The sequence below is a fragment of the Bufo bufo genome, chromosome 3, assembly GCF_905171765.1.
Source record: "Bufo bufo chromosome 3, aBufBuf1.1, whole genome shotgun sequence".
In the NCBI taxonomy this organism is placed as follows: Eukaryota; Metazoa; Chordata; class Amphibia; order Anura; family Bufonidae; genus Bufo; species Bufo bufo.
In genome coordinates, this window is record NC_053391.1 from 95,945,034 (window position 1) to 95,961,794 (window position 16,761).

General features: G+C 51.0%; 1 protein-coding gene across 9 annotated transcripts in view; it reads left to right on the top strand.

Annotated features, from left to right (window-relative positions):
* The window catches only part of NCOR1 (nuclear receptor corepressor 1), a 206,427-nt gene that overhangs the window by 100,186 nt on the left and 89,480 nt on the right, over positions 1-16,761 (top strand). For 8 of the 9 annotated variants that reach the window (XM_040423363.1, XM_040423371.1, XM_040423365.1 and 5 more), the window contains exons 11-13: positions 2,794-2,884; positions 6,325-6,503; positions 14,618-14,672. In XM_040423363.1, coding sequence (XP_040279297.1) covers positions 2,794-2,884; positions 6,325-6,503; positions 14,618-14,672 — 325 coding nt within the window. Of the gene's footprint in view, positions 1-2,793; positions 2,885-3,204; positions 3,347-6,324; positions 6,504-14,617; positions 14,673-16,761 lie in introns of those variants that run through there. The other variant, XM_040423372.1, reaches the window with a different exon arrangement.

Genomic DNA, 16,761 nt, shown 5'->3' on the forward strand with positions numbered 1-16,761 from the left:
TTGAAGGGTCATCCAGTTCGTGTACAATCGGACAACGCCACGGCTGTGGCGTACATAAACCACCAGGGGGGCACTCGCAGCGCTGCTGCAATCAGGGAGGTCTCCAGCATTCTCCGTTGGGCGGAAGCCCACGTCCCGGCCCTATCGGCAATTTTTATTCCAGGGGTGGACAATTGGGCGGCGGACTTCCTCAGTCGCACCACTGTCGACCCCGGCGAGTGGTCTCTTCACCCGGAGGTATTCGAGGCCATTTGCCTTCGTTGGGGCATACCGGACGTGGACCTCATGGCCTCCAAGTTCAATCACAAGGTCCCCGCCTATCTGTCCAGGGCCAGGGATCCGGGAGCTTGCGGAGCCGACGCCCTCGTTCTTCCTTGGCGAGGCTTCGCGCGTCCATACATATTCCCTCCCATCCCACTCCTGCCCAAGGTCCTTCGGAAGATCGCGGCGGAAGGCGTCTCGGTGATTCTGGTCGCTCCGGACTGGCCCCGCCGGTCTTGGTATGCCGACCTCATGCTGCTCCTGGCAGACGCGCCCTGGCCGCTGCCCGCCAGGGAAGATCTTCTCTCTCAGGGACCGATCTTCCACCCGCGTTTAAGGTCCCTACGTTTGACGGCGTGGTTGTTGAGACCACCGTCCTGACACGTAGGGGTTTTTCTGCGGACGTCGTCCGCACCATGATCCGCGCCCGTAAGCCGTCCTCTTCTAGGATCTATTATAGGACCTGGAGGACCTATTTGGGGTTCTGTGCCGATCTAGGGATTCCTCCGCTCCGCTTTTCTCTCCCCACCGTTTTGTCCTTCCTGCAGAGCGGACTTGCCCAAGGTCTGGGTCTTAGTTCTTTGAAGGGTCAGGTGTCTGCGCTGTCCATTTTGTTTCAGCGCCCACTGGCCCCCCTTGGTCCTGTCAAGACCTTCCTTCAGGGCGTGGCTCACGCGGTTCCCCCGTACCGGCCTCCGGTACCGCCCTGGGACCTGAACCTGGTTCTCTCAGCGCTCCAGGCTTCTCCTTTCGAGCCTCTGCGGACGGTTTCCTTGCGACTTCTGTCCTGCAAGGTTATTTTCCTTGTAGCAGTCACCTCTCTTCGGAGGGTGTCCGAATTGGCTGCACTCTCCTGTCTGGAACCTTTCCTAGTGTTCCACCAGGACAAGGTAGTTCTTCGTCCGGTCCCTTCCTTCCTTCCTAAGGTGGTCTCCGCCTTTCATCTGAACGAGGACATCGTTCTCCCCTCTTTGTGTCCTTCCCCTTCCCACCCTAGGGAGAGGGAACTTCATCGCCTGGACGTTGTCAGGGCGCTCAAGGCTTACCTGGAGGTAACCGGCTCTTTCAGGCGTACTGACTCGCTCTTTGTGGTTCCGGAGGGGTCGCGCAGAGGGTTGGCGGCATCCAAAGTCGCTATCGCCCGTTTTGTCAAGATGGCTGTTACTGAGGCTTATCTCGCCAAGGGCAAGGTTCCGCCCCTCGGTGTTACCGCTCATTCCACTAGAGCGGTCGGGGCTTCCTGGGCTCAGAGAAATCGGGCTTCTACGGAGCAGATTTGCAAGGCGGCCACTTGGTCCTCCTTGCACACCTTCACCAAGTTCTACAGGGTGCATACTCATGCGTCGGCTGACGCTGCTTTAGGCCGTCTGGTGTTGCAGGCGGCAGTTGATTGATGCCTCCGGTGTTGGTCTAGTTTGTTCTGGTCCCTCCCTTCTGGGACTGCTCTGGAACGTCCCATGGTTTCCTGTGTCCCCCAAGGAATATGGGCGAGAAAAGGAGACTTTTGTATTACTTACCAGTAAAGTCTCTTTCTCGCTCTTCCTTGGGGGACACAGCACCCGCCCTTCATTTGGGTTTACAGTTGTGGTTCCGGCTTGGTTGCCCCCGTTGGGGCTTGACGGTTCTTTTTCCGGTTGGTGGTTATCTTTCACTACTTGGACACGCAACTGGCAGTCTCTTCTCCAGGCTGAAGGGTATAGCTGATGGAGGAGGGGCTTACAGCTTTCACTTAGTGTCACGCCTCCTAGGGAGCAGAGCTATACCCATGGTTTCCTGTGTCCCCCAAGGAAGAGCGAGAAAGAGACTTTACTGGTAAGTAATACAAAAGTCTCCTTTTTTGTATACCGGTACCTTTTGTTCAACAGTCTTCCATTACTTTCCAAATCATTGATTAGTTATGTTGGTTTATTTTGAGTTATTGACTTAGGCCTCATGCACACGACCGTTGTTTTATTCCGTGTCCGTTGTGCTGTTTTTCGTGATTTTCTGCGGACCCATTGACTTTCAATGGGTCCGTTGAAAACTCGGCTAATGTACCGTTTGGCATCCGTGGTTCCAGTCTGTCAAAATATAACCTGTCCTATTATTTCCGCGAAAAACGGTTCGCGGACCCATTCAAGTCAATGGGACCGCTAAAAACACTGAGGCACACAAGATTGTCATTCGCGTCCGTTTTTTTTCCTCTCATTTGCATGGCAAACCTGTCTTAGATTTTTTTTTTTTACTTTCCTTCATGTCTGGTGATCCTCCAAAAATAAAGGAAGACACACGGAAACAGATCACGGAGCAACGGAACCCCATTTTGCGGAACGGAACACAACAACGGTCGTGTGCATGAGGCCTTAGAGTACCTATCACCAAAGCAAAAAAGTGTGCTGCTTTTAGCTAACTAGCCATGCTTCCATGAGCATGGCATGCTACACTCCTTGTTCCTGCTGATTCTAGACTTGTTCATGTATGAAGGGGGTAGATCTAATCATTAGTCTTTCCCTGTGTACAGTATTATTGACTTCCATATTCTGTGTTTTTAAGGGTTGGTCAGAGGGGAGGTGGACTGTCTGCAACCATTGCTAGAAGCGAACATGAGATCTCTGAAATCATTGATGGCCTTTCTGAGCAGGAGGTGAGTTAGTTTCTAAATGTTATAACATCAGGACATGATAAGCTAAGTTCTAAACCTTCACACCGTGCCATCGCTGCAGGAACCTGAAATCCTTCTGTTGATGTGCCAGCAGAGTATTGCAGCACATTACTTTTAATGAAGATCTCTTGTCCAGCTTTATTATTTGCATTTGTGCACCACAACAGGCCAACAACGGTAGTGCTCAATGGTTATTCATGCACTTTTTTTCTTGGCCATTCTTCCAGATGTATTCTAAAGGGGTTGTCCAACCTCAGTAACAAATTAGTGGCAGACATGAAAGAGTTTAAATAAAGGGGGGGGGGGGGGGGGGAGAAAGCCTGCTAACCTTTTGCAAGTCCTCAATTTCAGCACTGTTGTGCTCATCCCTGGCAGAACAGAAATGATGACGTACCATCTGTGGTCGCTCAAACACTGCAGCCAATCGCTGGCCTCAGCAGTGATGTGTGCATAAATGGCATAGGTTTAGTTCTCGGTTGGACCTGGTGTTTCCATGATTCTTTATAATCAGAAATCTTAATAAATGAGGCAATCCGAGTATTTTTCTTCCCAGTTTCCGAACACTGTGAAGGAGTTACCCCGTAAGCAGTATGCATACAGTGTTATATTCATGCTGTATAATTCCTGAAGATAGCCTCAGAACAGATAATTCCAGCAGAGCTTTTAAGATACCAAATAACTCAGTTCTGGAAGGCTTAAGATAACACTGAGGCAGATCTTCCTTTTTTTTTTTTTTTTCTTCTTCTTCTTTTTTTTTTTTAATATAGAAATGTCTCATTCTTGTTAGGGGCACAAACTGGTCATGAGTAGGCGGCTTCTCTCATGCAGTTATAATGAAGACTATATACTTGTACTTGCTCTGCTATGCTCAGGCGTCATTGTATAGCATAGACCAAAGGTCCCTTTACACTCTCAAACAATTGCTCCTCATACTGTGGAGGAGATCGCTGCGTGTAAATACAGAGATCACCTTCACTGACGAGCAGGCGATTGTCAGGAAGGAACTTTATTGAACAGTGTAAAGGGGTTTTGATGACCTAGCCTATCTGACACCCAGCACCAGCGCCAATCAGCTGTTTGAAGAGAAGGCGCGTGGCCTCCGCTTCATTGTTTACCTGCTCACTGTAAACAATGAAGAGGAGGCAGCGCTTGCACAGCACGCACATTCTCTTCAAACAGCTGATCAGCTGAGGATAGGTCATCAATAAAAATAACTTGAACGACCCCTTTAAGAGAAAGCTGGGTGAAATCTAAAATTCAAGGTAGTGTGATCAGCAGCAGACCGGAGGCTGAACTACATACATAAAAGTCCAGAAAGTGATAACGAGGTGGGGGTGTAGTCATAGAAAGTTGTTACATCTGCCACCCACTTGCAAAGGTTGGGATCAGAGAGAATCCCTGCGCCTGCCATTTAACCCTTTAGACACAGTGGTTGTCGTTAACCGCGGCATCTAAGTGATTACGGGGTAGAGGGGCTGTGTTGTTGTGATGGCATCTGGTTCCCTGTGATTGCTCATAAGGAAAAAGCTTAGCTGATATGTAGCTGTCGTATTGTAGTGGTGCATGGTAGCAACCTTCACTGAGGTGAACAGCGACCCCCTGCACTGGAGCTATGGTATTCTGTAGTGTGTGCTGAATCTCTGGATCTTTGCTAACTGAAACAAGTCAAACCTCTTCCCTCACTTTAAGGCCCCTTTCACACGAGCGAGTGCAATGTGTGACGTGAACACATAGCACCCACACTGAATCCTGACCCATTCATTTCAATGGGTCTGTGTACATGAGCGTTGCATTAAAAACAAAGCATGTTCTATATTCTGCGTTTTTCACGCAGCCCTCGCCCCATAGAAGTGAATAGGGCTTCAGTGAAGAACGCATTGCATCTGCAAGCAAGTGCGGATGCAATGCGTTTTTCACTGATGGTTGCTAGGAAATGTTGTTTGTAAACCTTCTGTTTTTTATCAGGCGCGTGAAAAACGCATCAAAACGCATTGCACTTGCGCGGAAACAACTGAATGCAGTTGCAGACAAGACTGACTGAACTTGCTTGCAAAATGGTGCGAGTTTCACTCAATGCATCCGGACCAAATCAGTCACGCTTGTGTGAAAGAGGCCTAACCTTTTGCTGGGGCTTCGTTCCTTCCTGTTGCTCCGTGGTTCCCAGGTGCTGCTGCGGTGTTGGTGGCGACACATCCTCCATCAATCTGGCTCCCCTGTACCCAGAGATCGGGGTTCAGCTGGCCCAGGCAAGGGGACACTGAAACCTCTGTGTACCACGAAGGTTTGTGCGGCTGGCAGAGGAGTTGCTGCTGCGCCTTGTGTTGCTCACGTTACTCAGCACCATGCTAAGAAGGTTGCACAGTGCGGAGGAGCAAACCGGACAGGTACAAGGAGACTCAAACACGCTGTAAAAACTAAAATTGGGATTTTTTATTTTTTTCCATTCCACCCCAAAAATAATTTATTAAAACATTTCTGAATTCATTATATGGTGTATTAAATAGTGCATTTGAAAATACAATTCATCCTTAAAAAGAACATACGGCCATGTAGATGGAGAAATAACGTTATGCTTCTTAGGAGGTGAGATGAGAAGTCGACAGTGAAAAACGAAACCTGGCTACAATGGGAAAGGGTTTTAAAGGGGATGATGATTAGCAGTTGCAACTTGTAAAAATGTTGCAGGAAAGGGGTTATATGTGGCAGGAATTCCAGCTATGATTACCTAAAACAAAAGATTGCATAAGGTTCTGCTCTATCTGCTCATCTTGGTACGATTCTTGTTTTGTGGTTGTAAAACCATCTGCAAGATGCTATGTGCCTAAAAGAACTAAAATATTTAAGAGTGCAGCTGTGAGTGACTATATGATACAGGGGTTGTCTTCTTTTTTTAATATATTGATGTCCTATCCTCCGATAGGTCATCAGTATCAGATTGGCAGGGTGCCGATTCCTGGCACCCCCGCCGATCAGCTGTTTGAAGAAAAAGCAGCGCATTTACCTGTTTGCCATCAACATTGCAGCCATGAGCAAGTGTAATTGCTTCTCAGCCTTCCCCATTCACTTCAATGGGACGGCTCCTTCCGGTTTTAAGTGAATAGGAAGTAGTCTTCCCTTTGAAGGAAATGGGGATGTAGCAGTTATAATGACACCTGCTCACCTTTGAGGTGCGTGCAGCGCTCGTACTGTAGTTGCAAACTGCTCGTCTGCGAGGTTGCCGGAATTCTGAACAGAAAACCCACAGACTTGGAAATACAAACAAACGCTAAATGTCATTAATTTTCTCATCTTTTTTCCAATGTTTTATGTGTACTTTTTTTGTGTATTTTTTAGATGATATAATATGGTGATGGGTTTGGTTAAAGTAAGGTATTGTCTTTACGTTGGCCAGGTGAAATGTTTTAACTGGTTTTCTTTTGTAGAATAATGAAAAGCAAATGCGACAGCTCTCCGTTATACCACCCATGATGTTTGATGCAGAGCAGCGACGGGTGAAGTTCATCAACATGAATGGTCTGATGGAAGATCCAATGAAAGTCTACAAGGATCGTCAGTTCATGAATGTCTGGACAGAGCACGAAAAGGAAATATTTAAAGAAAAGTAATATTAACTCCCGCCTACCCCACTTTTCTTTCATCTTGTTCAGTAATCATGTTGTCAACGCTACATCTTGGACCAGGTCTACACAGACTTTTAGTTGATTGACTGTACGGCACACTGCTGATTTTCCACTGTGGAATATCCGTAGTGTATAACAGTACCGTCGAAATTGACCTAAATCAGCAGCATCTCCATTTATGTTGCGGATTTCACCCTTTGAAATGCACCAAATTCTGCAACAAATCCAAATGTTACACTTTCCGAATTTGCAGCGGAACGTCAGTGGAGTGTCTGCTACAAAAAAATCCTCCCTATGTGTCCTCTGAGTTATTGTTGCAGAATGGATGAGATTTTACAAAATCTTATTTTAAAGGGGTTCCTGTTGATTTGACCCTGTGCATTGCAAAAAAAATTAAAGGTGTTTTCTCGCCCATATTCCTTGGGGGACACAGGAAACCATGGGTATAGCTCTGCTCCCTAGGAGGCGTGACACTAAGCGAAAGCTGTAAGCCCCTCCTCCATCAGCTATACCCTTCAGCCTGGAGAAGAGACTGCCAGTTTTTGCTTAGTGTCCAAGGAGGCAAGACACCCCCTGCTTATGCAGGGTTGTTATCCTATGATTTTTATTTTTTACGTATTTGTTGTTTTTAACTCGGTTTTTTTCTACCTACAGGGACAACAGAGGCGCATTAGACCCCTCTGTTTCTCCCGGGGTTGAGTTGCGCCAGTGCCGGTAATTCCGCACTGCCGCCTCCCCCACAGAAGACAAGGTGGACCAGGGCAGCCTCGCTCCCCTGCATCCCGCCAGCTCAGGGTCGCCCGCACGCCAAGTCCCTCCCCCGGCTTCCTGCCACCGCGGTGCCAGGAGCTGAAGGGGCGACCCCGCTGGATGGACTGAGGGCGAAGACAGCGTATGGTGAGAGTGGCTGCTCCAGCCTCCCCTTCTCCCTCCCACCGCTGCTACCAACATGGCCACTGCAAACCCCCCCCCGCCCCCCCCCCCCCCCCCCCCCCCCCCCCCCACGCATATCGGGACGTTACCGGGCATAGTTGGAGGGCAGTCTATCTGGGCAAGTCCTAGAACGCTGCCTTACAGGGGACGGCTGCAGACTTGCAAGCCGTCTGCTACATCTAGGCGCGGTGGGAGCCGTTCTCCTGGCATGAACGGCGCCATGTCATGGCCGGCACTTCAACATCCTTGGGGGTTAAAATCATTTTGCCGCGCGCGCGCGGCTCTGCTTCGGCTTCAGCGCGGCAGAGGGGGGGCGGAGCTTCCTTACACATTCAGCTCCGTGCTGCTGCGCTCCGCTACTTCCGGGTTCATCTCTCTGCCGTGCGATCCTGAAGCCTTTCAGCTCCGTGCTGCTGCCTCTCCTCCACAGCCTCTCAGTCTGTTCCCCTTACAGCTGCCGCTTGTATCATCGGGTCTGGTAGGACTGTTTAACCCCCTCCGTGCCACAGTACTGTTGCTTTAAAGTGCAACATCTTTCCACCATGTCAGACCCTTCTGCAGCCGCCAAGCCATGGTACCATGCCTGTACCGCTTGTAGGGAACCCTTTCCCCGGGGGCAGTCTGATCCGCACTGTACTGCATGCCGAGCTCCACCGCAGCCTCAGTCGCCCGCTGTGTCGCTCCCTGCTTCCTCTGACCCGCCTGACTGGGCTAGATCCCTGTCCCAGGCCGTGGAAAGCCTCACTCATGTCGTGGGCCGCCTAATAGACAGGCCACCTACCCCGCAGGACGCCACTCTGACTGTCGCGCCCTCCGGGTCCACTGCTTCTGCCGCTGCAGCGGGTTCATCCTCTCCTAGTGACCCCTCCCGAGCTAGGCACTCTCAGAAGCGTATTAGAGTAGAGCGAGCCTCCTCCTCGGATGCCTCCCTCTCCCCGCCACGCGTGCGCACCCAGACGAGCCTCTCCTCTCCAAAGGATTCGCTCTCTGAAGGTGAATTGGCGGCTTCAGATTTGGAAATGGACTCGGCCCTGCCGTCCAAGCTAGCCTCAGCGATGGCTCAACTCATCTCTGATATACGTGACACCTTTAAGGTGCAGGAGACCCCCCTAGCTCGGACGCAGCTAGCGTCTCCTTTATCAGACCCAGGCAGGCCTCAAAAGTCTTTCCAATCCACTCTGATTTCTCCTCCGTGGTGTCTAAGGCTTGGGCTCGCCCGGACGCCCGTTTTGTCAACCCAAAGAAGCTGGACATTTGCTATCCTTTTCCAGCCGATGTCGTGGCCACCTGGTCTTCCCCACCCAAGGTAGACCCCCCTGTGGCCCGGCTGTCAAAGAACACGGCCATCCCTGTTCCCGACGGGTCCTCTCTTCAGTCAGCGGAGGACCGTCGCATGGAGACCCTGTCCAAGGGCATTTTTGCTGCCTCCGGTTCTGCCCTCAGACCGGTTTTTGCCTCTGCTTGGGCAGGGAAAGCAATCTCTGCTTGGGGTACGCAGCTGGAACAGGAGTTGGACTCGGACATCCCCATCCAGGACCTACGTTCCTTGGCCCAGCTTATTATTCGGGCCGGGAATTTTGTCTGTGAGGCCTCCCTTGATGCGGGAGCCCTTATTGCGCGCTCCTCCGCCCTGGCAGTTGCCGTCAGGAGGGAGCTCTGGCTGAAGGTCTGGAAAGCGGACGCTGCCTCCAAACGTTCCTTGGCGGGGCTACCGTTTGCGGGTTCCCGCCTTTTCGGGGTCCGCTTAGACGAACTTATTTCAGAGGCCACGGGTGGTAAAAGCACCCATCTTCCTCAACCCCAAGCCAGGGGCGCCCCCCGCGGACGCCCTGGTGCGTCTCGTTTTCGGTCCTCCCGCAGGGCCTCTGGGGCTCCCACCTCAGCTGCCGCTTCGGCTCCTCCCCAGGACAAGCGTAGGAAGCCGTTTTTTCGGGCGCAGCCCTCCTGGCGCAAGCCGCAGGCTGCCCGCACACCCGCAGCAAAACAGTCCTCTGCCTGAAGGCGCGCCCCCACCCACCCGGGTGGGGGGCCGGCTCCTCCTTTTCAAGGACGTCTGGATGGCTCACGTCTCCGACGCCTGGGCCCTCGAAATTGTGTCCTCCGGATACAAAATCGAATTTGCATCCTTCCCTCCGGATCGGTTCTTTCGCTCCCGCCCCACGCGAGACCCGAAAGACGCGGCCGCGTTCTCCGCGGCCGTTCAAGCTTTACTGGACAGGGGGGTGATTACCCCCGTTCCTCTAGAGGAAAGATTCCAAGGGTTCTACTCGAACCTCTTTGTAGTTCCCAAAAAGGGAGGTTCGGTGCGGCCCATTTTGGACCTCAAAAAGCTCAACCGTTTTCTCCTCCTTCGACGGTTTCGGATGGAGTCCCTCCGCTCCGCGGTGGCTTCCCTGGAGCAGGGAGATTTCATGTCTTCCATCGATATACAGGATGCCTACCTCCATGTTCCGGTAGCCCAGTGTCACCATCGCTTCCTTCGATTCGCCGTGGGGGATCTCCACTTCCAATTTGTCGCCCTTCCCTTTGGACTGGCAACAGCCCCCCGGGTGTTCACCAAGGTCCTGGCCCCGGTTTTAGCCTTACTCCGTTCCAGGGGTGTTTTTCTGCTACCGTACTTGGACGATATCCTCATCAAGGCTCCGTCCCTTTCTCAAGCGGTTGCCAGCGTGGATCTCACTCTAGAGACTCTGGCGAGGTTTGGTTGGGTCATCAACTTCCCCAAGTCCTCCCTTCCCCCCTCCAGACAACTCGTCTTCCTGGGAATGCTTTTAGACACGGGAACGGCGGAGGTACGTCTTCCCTCGGAAAAACGTCTGATCCTCCGTGGGGCGGTTCGGGGTCTCCTTCTCCACCGTCGACCGTCCTTCCGCTTCTGCATGCGGGTATTGGGGCAGATGGTTGCCTGCTTCGAGGCGATCCCATTTGCGCAGTTTCACTCCCGCCCTCTCCAACGGGCGATCCTCTCCTCCTGGGACAAATCGCCGCAGTCTCTGGATCATCCCTTCCATCTGTCGCCTCCGGTGCGGTCATCTCTCCGCTGGTGGTTACAGTCCCCTCTTCTGGGCAGGTCCTTTCTGCCACTCAACTGGTTGGTGGTTACAACCGATGCCAGTCTCTCAGGCTGGGGAGGCGTGTTTCCTCCCCGATCCGTCCAGGGCATTTGGTCTCCATCGGAGTCCAAACTCTCGATCAATGTCCTGGAACTGAGAGCGGCCCTTCTGTCTCTACGACACTGGACTCATCTGCTGAAGGGTCATCCAGTTCGTGTACAATCAGACAACGCCACGGCCGTGGCGTACATAAACCACCAGGGGGGCACTCGCAGCGCTGCAGCGATGCGGGAGGTCACCAGCATTCTCCGTTGGGCGGAAGCCCACGTTCCGGCCCTATCTGCAATTTTTATTCCAGGGGTGGACAATTGGGCGGCGGACTTCCTCAGTCGCACCACCGTCGACCCCGGCGAGTGGTCTCTTCACCCGGAGGTATTCGAGGCCATTTGCCTTCGTTGGGGCATTCCGGACGTGGACCTCATGGCCTCAAAATTCAATCACAAGGTCCCCGCCTATCTGTCCAGGGCCAGGGATCCGGGAGCTTGCGGAGCCGACGCCCTCGTTCTTCCTTGGCGAGGCTTCGCGCGCCCATACATATTCCCTCCCATCCCTCTCCTGCCCAAGGTCCTTCGGAAGATCGCGGCGGAAGGCGTCTCGGTGATTCTGGTCGCTCCGGACTGGCCCCGCCGGTCTTGGTATGCCGACCTCATGCTGCTCCTGGCAGACGCGCCCTGGCCACTGCCCGCCAGGGAAGATCTTCTCTCTCAGGGACCGATCTTCCACCCGCGTTTAGGGTCCCTACGTTTGACGGCGTGGTTGTTGAGACCACCGTCCTGACACGTAGGGGTTTTTCTGCGGATGTCGTCCGCACCATGATCCGCGCCCGTAAGCCGTCCTCTTCTAGGATCTATTATAGGACCTGGAGGACTTTTTTGGGGTTCTGTACCGATCTGGGGATTCCTCCGCTCCGCTTTTCTCTCCCCACCGTTTTGTCCTTCCTGCAGAGCGGACTGGCCCAAGGTCTAGGCCTTAGTTCTTTGAAGGGTCAGGTATCTGCGCTGTCCATTTTGTTTCAGCGCCCACTGGCCCCCCTTGGTCCTGTCAAGACCTTCCTTCAGGGCGTGGCTCACGCGGTTCCCCCGTATCGCCCTCCGGTACCGCCCTGGGACCTGAACCTGGTTCTCTCAGCGCTCCAGGCTTCTCCTTTCGAGCCTCTGCGGACGGTTTCCTTGCGACTTCTGTCCTGCAAGGTTATTTTCCTTGTAGCCATCACCTCTCTTCGGAGGGTGTCCGAATTGGCTGCACTCTCCTGTCTGGAACCTTTCCTAGTGTTCCACCAGGACAAGGTGGTTCTTCGTCCGGTCCCTTCCTTCCTTCCTAAGGTGGTCTCCGCCTTTCATCTGAACGAGGACATCGTTCTCCCCTCTTTGTGTCCTTCCCCTTCCCATCCGCGGGAGAGGAAGCTTCATCGCCTGGACGTTGTCAGGGCGCTCAAGATTTACCTGGAAGTAACCAGATCTTTCAGGCATACTGACTCGCTCTTTGTGGTCCCGGAAGGGTCGCGCAGAGGGATGGCGGCATCCAAACTTGCTATCGCTCGTTTTGTCAAGATGGCTGTTACTGAGGCTTATCTCGCCAAGGGCAGGGTTCCTCCCCTTGGTGTTACCGCTCACTCCACTAGAGCGGTCGGGGCTTCCTGGGCTCAGAGAAATCGGGCTTCTTCGGAGCAGATTTGCAAGGCGGCCACTTGGTCCTCCTTGCACACCTTCACCAAGTTCTACAGGGTGCATACTCATGCGTCGGCTGACGCTGCTTTAGGCCGTCTGGTGTTGCAGGCGGCAGTTGATTGATGCCTCTGGCGTTGGTTGAGTTTGTTCTGGTCCCTCCCTTCTGGGACTGCTCTGGAACGTCCCATGGTTTCCTGTGTCCCCCAAGGAATATGGGCGAGAAAAGGAGACTTTTGTATTACTTACCAGTAAAGTCTCTTTCTCGCTCTTCCTTGGGGGACACAGCACCCGCCCTTCATTGGGTTACAGTTGTGGTTCCGGCTTGGTTGCCCCCGTTGGGGCTCGACAGTTCTTTTTCCGGTTGGTGGTTATCTTTCACTACTTGGACACGCAACTGGCAGTCTCTTCTCCAGGCTGAAGGGTATAGCTGATGGAGGAGGGGCTTACAGCTTTCGCTTAGTGTCACGCCTCCTAGGGAGCAGAGCTATACCCATGGTTTCCTGTGTCCCCCAAGGAAGAGCGAGAAAGAGACTTTACTGGTAAGTAATACAAAAGTCTCCTTATCCCATCTTTTGAGGTCTGCTTAATTGTGTAGTTTTTGACACAAGTATCAACTTACCCATTAGAAGTGATTACCGATTTCGTCCTCCCTTCTTATATATTTGACATTCTTTTTTAGCATTGTTTACAGCCGGTTGTTATTGGTTACGGCCACCCCAGCGACATCGGAGCATTTGCCGCGCTATCCTCTTCTTTTTTTTTCTACGCAGCCCGACCTGACTCTCGGGCTTGCGCATTTTCGCGCATGCGCGTTGAATTCCTGTTGTTCGTCCTTTTTTGGGGGAAGGGGGGGGGGGGTTTGAACACTATGCGCCTGCGCACTTGTTAGTTCTCCTGCGCAAATGATTTCCTGCTCACACGGGAGCGCGCACACCAGGCAAGTAGGCGGAATCTGTAGATCAGCAGACCGCTGAACCTGCTGTCACTCACAAGAAATCTAAACGCCCCCTGACTGAGCAGTTTAGCGAGCATGAGAGAGCAGCCACGGCATGGAAAAGAGAAGGGTGGGATAACCCCTTTAACATCCATACAGGTGAATTTTCACTGCAGGTGTTTTAATAAGCATCCTCAGGATAGGTCATCAATATTAGATCACTGAGGGTCCGGCCCCTTCAAACCTCTCCCCTCCCAGCTATTTGAAGAGACCGTAGTGCTCATAAGAGCACTGCTTTCTTATCACTGTTTACCTGATTGCTGTCAACATTGCAGATGTGAGAGGAGGTGTTAATTACAGCTCCCCCGTCCCATTGAAGTGAATGGGACGGGATTGTAACTACATCTGCTCCCTCCTATTCAAGTGAATGGGACAGAGGAGCTGTAATTACTCTGCTCGCTGTTGCAATATCGACAACAGGCAGGTAAACAGTCAAGAGGTGGTCTCTTCAAACAGATAATCGACGTGGGTATTTGAAGTTGCACGCCCACCGATCCTGAGGATAGGCCATCAATATGGGAAACCGGACAACTCGTTTAATGCTGTAGAAAACATCTGCAGCTGAAGTTAACCTGCTGTACGGATATTGATTTATGCTGCGGATTTCAGCCACAGACTTTTTTGCAATGCACGGAGTGAAATCCATAGCAAATCCTCGTGTGACATGCATATTTTGTGGCCAGATCCAACTAAATACACAGCGGATACTCTGCTGCTGAAACGAAGCCCTTTGTGGCTGTATCCATAGATTGATTTTCATTTTTATTGACTTGTAAAGTTGCATGTATGTCCTGCTTAAATCTTGTCCTGAGAAGACTTTCTAACGGATTGCCTAAAACGCCATGAGTAGAGCAAACCATGAATACAAAACCAGTAAAAAAAATTGTATTGCAGAATAGGTTACTGTTTAAACTGCAATTCTATCAAAAGTGAAGTTACCTACTTTGGGGAAGAAGGGGGTTTATTTCAATTTTCCTGCTTATTAGATTTCAGAATCTGCACCAAAAGGTAGTACATATATATCATATCATATATTTTCTATATCTACCTAGTCCATGTTCATTACAGCTGACTATTTGTGCCAAGTGATCTTAGAGCATCACATTTACAGCATTCACATGTCATTGTGCCCTAATCTGTTACATTTCTCCTGTCTGTATTTTGTTATTTGTGCCTCTTAATGACGAAGTGCTGTCTTGGTTATGACTGCATAGCATCCCACAATGCCACTGTTACTGGGTCTGGAAGCCTTTTTATCATTGTATGGTTTGCCGTTTGGTTTTGTTATAGTTGTGTAGTGGTGGCAGTCTGGGTATTTTTTGTCTAAAATGTAACATATAGGGGTATATTACTGGCTTCTTACGTTTCTCATGTTTGTGTTTTGGTAGATTTGTACAACATCCTAAAAACTTTGGCCTTATTGCTTCTTGTCTGGAAAGAAAGGTATGGTAACCCTGCTGCAATAAAAATGTGTATATGCCCCAAACAGAAGGGCCTGTGCAGAGATCAGAAATGCTATTTGTGCTCTACTTCTGAATCCACCATCTTGCAAAGCATTTGCTTAAAGGGGTTGTCTCATCACAGATAATGGGGGCATATTGCTAGGATATGCCCCCATTGTCTTATAGGTGCGGGTCCCACCGCTAGGATCCGCACCTATATCGAGAACGGAGCCCCGAAAGTGCTGGAGGGCGCACTGCGCCTACGCAGCCGTCTTCCATTCGTTTTCTATGGGGCCGCCGAAAATAGACGAGCGCTGTCTCAGCTATTTCTGTTGGGCCCTTAGCAGTGAATGGGAGCGGTGGCCGATCATGCACGGTGCACTCCCATTCACTTCTATGGGGAGCCGGCTTGGTGGTGGCAGGACCGGAGTCCTCCAGCCACCACTTTGTGGAGCTCCGTTCCCGAATTGGGTGCAGATCCCAGTGTTGGGACACGCACCTATAAGACAATGGGGGCATATTTTAGTGATATGCCCCCATTGTCTGTGACGAGACAACTCCTTTAAGAATGTAAGCACAATTGTTATGCACCTCCTAAAAGCCATAGAGAAATACCCCAATATATTAACGGAAAAGCATATTACCATTTACCACAGGTGAAAGGTCAACATTTAGTCTCAGGAAGTGACAGTCACTGGTTTTACCTGTGGCAAACCAGTATGGTACTGATAATATACCCCTAATGATGCACAGCAGCGCATCAGATCACCTGCCTCCTACCCGCATCTTCACTGATCAGCTGTTCACGGGATCTCCTGCGCCAGCACTGCACAGCTCCATACACCAGTGCTGCAAGTATTCCTGTCACTAACTGGAGTTATGTGCTTTGCACTTTTTCTTTGTGGTTTATACTTTCCTTTTGTCACTGTGATAAATAAGTGACTTCATGTTCATGGAATATGCTTTGTTACTTTGTGATTGTTCAACCTATGGGACCCCTATTGATCTATATCAAGTAAACCAGCACTACATCCTCCTCTGCTGCGCAGAGAACTACAACACAGTTCCAGTTCAGTGTGTTTCCGGCAGACAGTATTTTTGCATTCTCTACTCAGTGGTACATGCATCCATGATACTTCTTTGTTATTTTTTTTTTTTTGTTTCAACTAAGGCTACTTTCACACTAGCGTTGTTTAAATCCGGCGTTCAATTCCGACACCGGAACTGCCCGCCGGATCCTTAAAAACGTGTGAAAACGGATTACATTTGAATCCCGATCAGGATTCTGATCACAATGAAAAAATGCATTCGAAAAAACAGATCCGCCATTTATGGACTTTAACTTTTTTTTTCCACATTTTTCGGGTTTACCATGCAAAAGCCGGATCCGGTTTGACTGAACACACGGCGCCGGATCCGGCGTTAGTGCAAGTCAATGGGAAATAGACCGGATCCGGCATTCAGTCAAAGTGTTCAGTATTTTTGGCCGGAGGTAAAAATACAACATGCTACGGTTTTCTGAAAAGCCTGATCAGTCAAAAAGACTGAACTGAAGACATCCTGATGCATCCTGAACGGATTACTCTCCATTCAGAATGCATTAGGATAAAACTGATCAGTTCTTTTACGGATTTGAGCCCCTAGGACGGAACTCAGCGCCGGAAAAGAAAAACGCTAGTGTGAAAGTACTCTTAGCAAGATGTATAAACATCCAGAGTAATCTGCTTTGTTGTGTATGATAACTGCAGGATCTAGTGTTACCTCCATTAACTACACCAAGTACATGTAGGGCAATGGGTACACAGTCTTAAAGGGGTTGTCCGGGTTCAGTGCTGGACCCGGACATACCCTTATTTTCACCCAGGCAGCATCGGAGCATCTCATGTGCCGATGCGCTCCCTTGCCCTGCGCTAGATCGCGCTGGGCACTGGCTCTTTTGTTTATCCTAACACACTGCCGGGCGGAAGCTTCCGCCCGGCAGTGTGTTCGGTGATGTCACCAGCTCTGATGGGCGGGCTTTAGCGCTGCCCTAGCCGTTTTACTGGCTAGAACAGCGCTAAAGCCCGCCCATCAGTGCCGGTGACGTCACT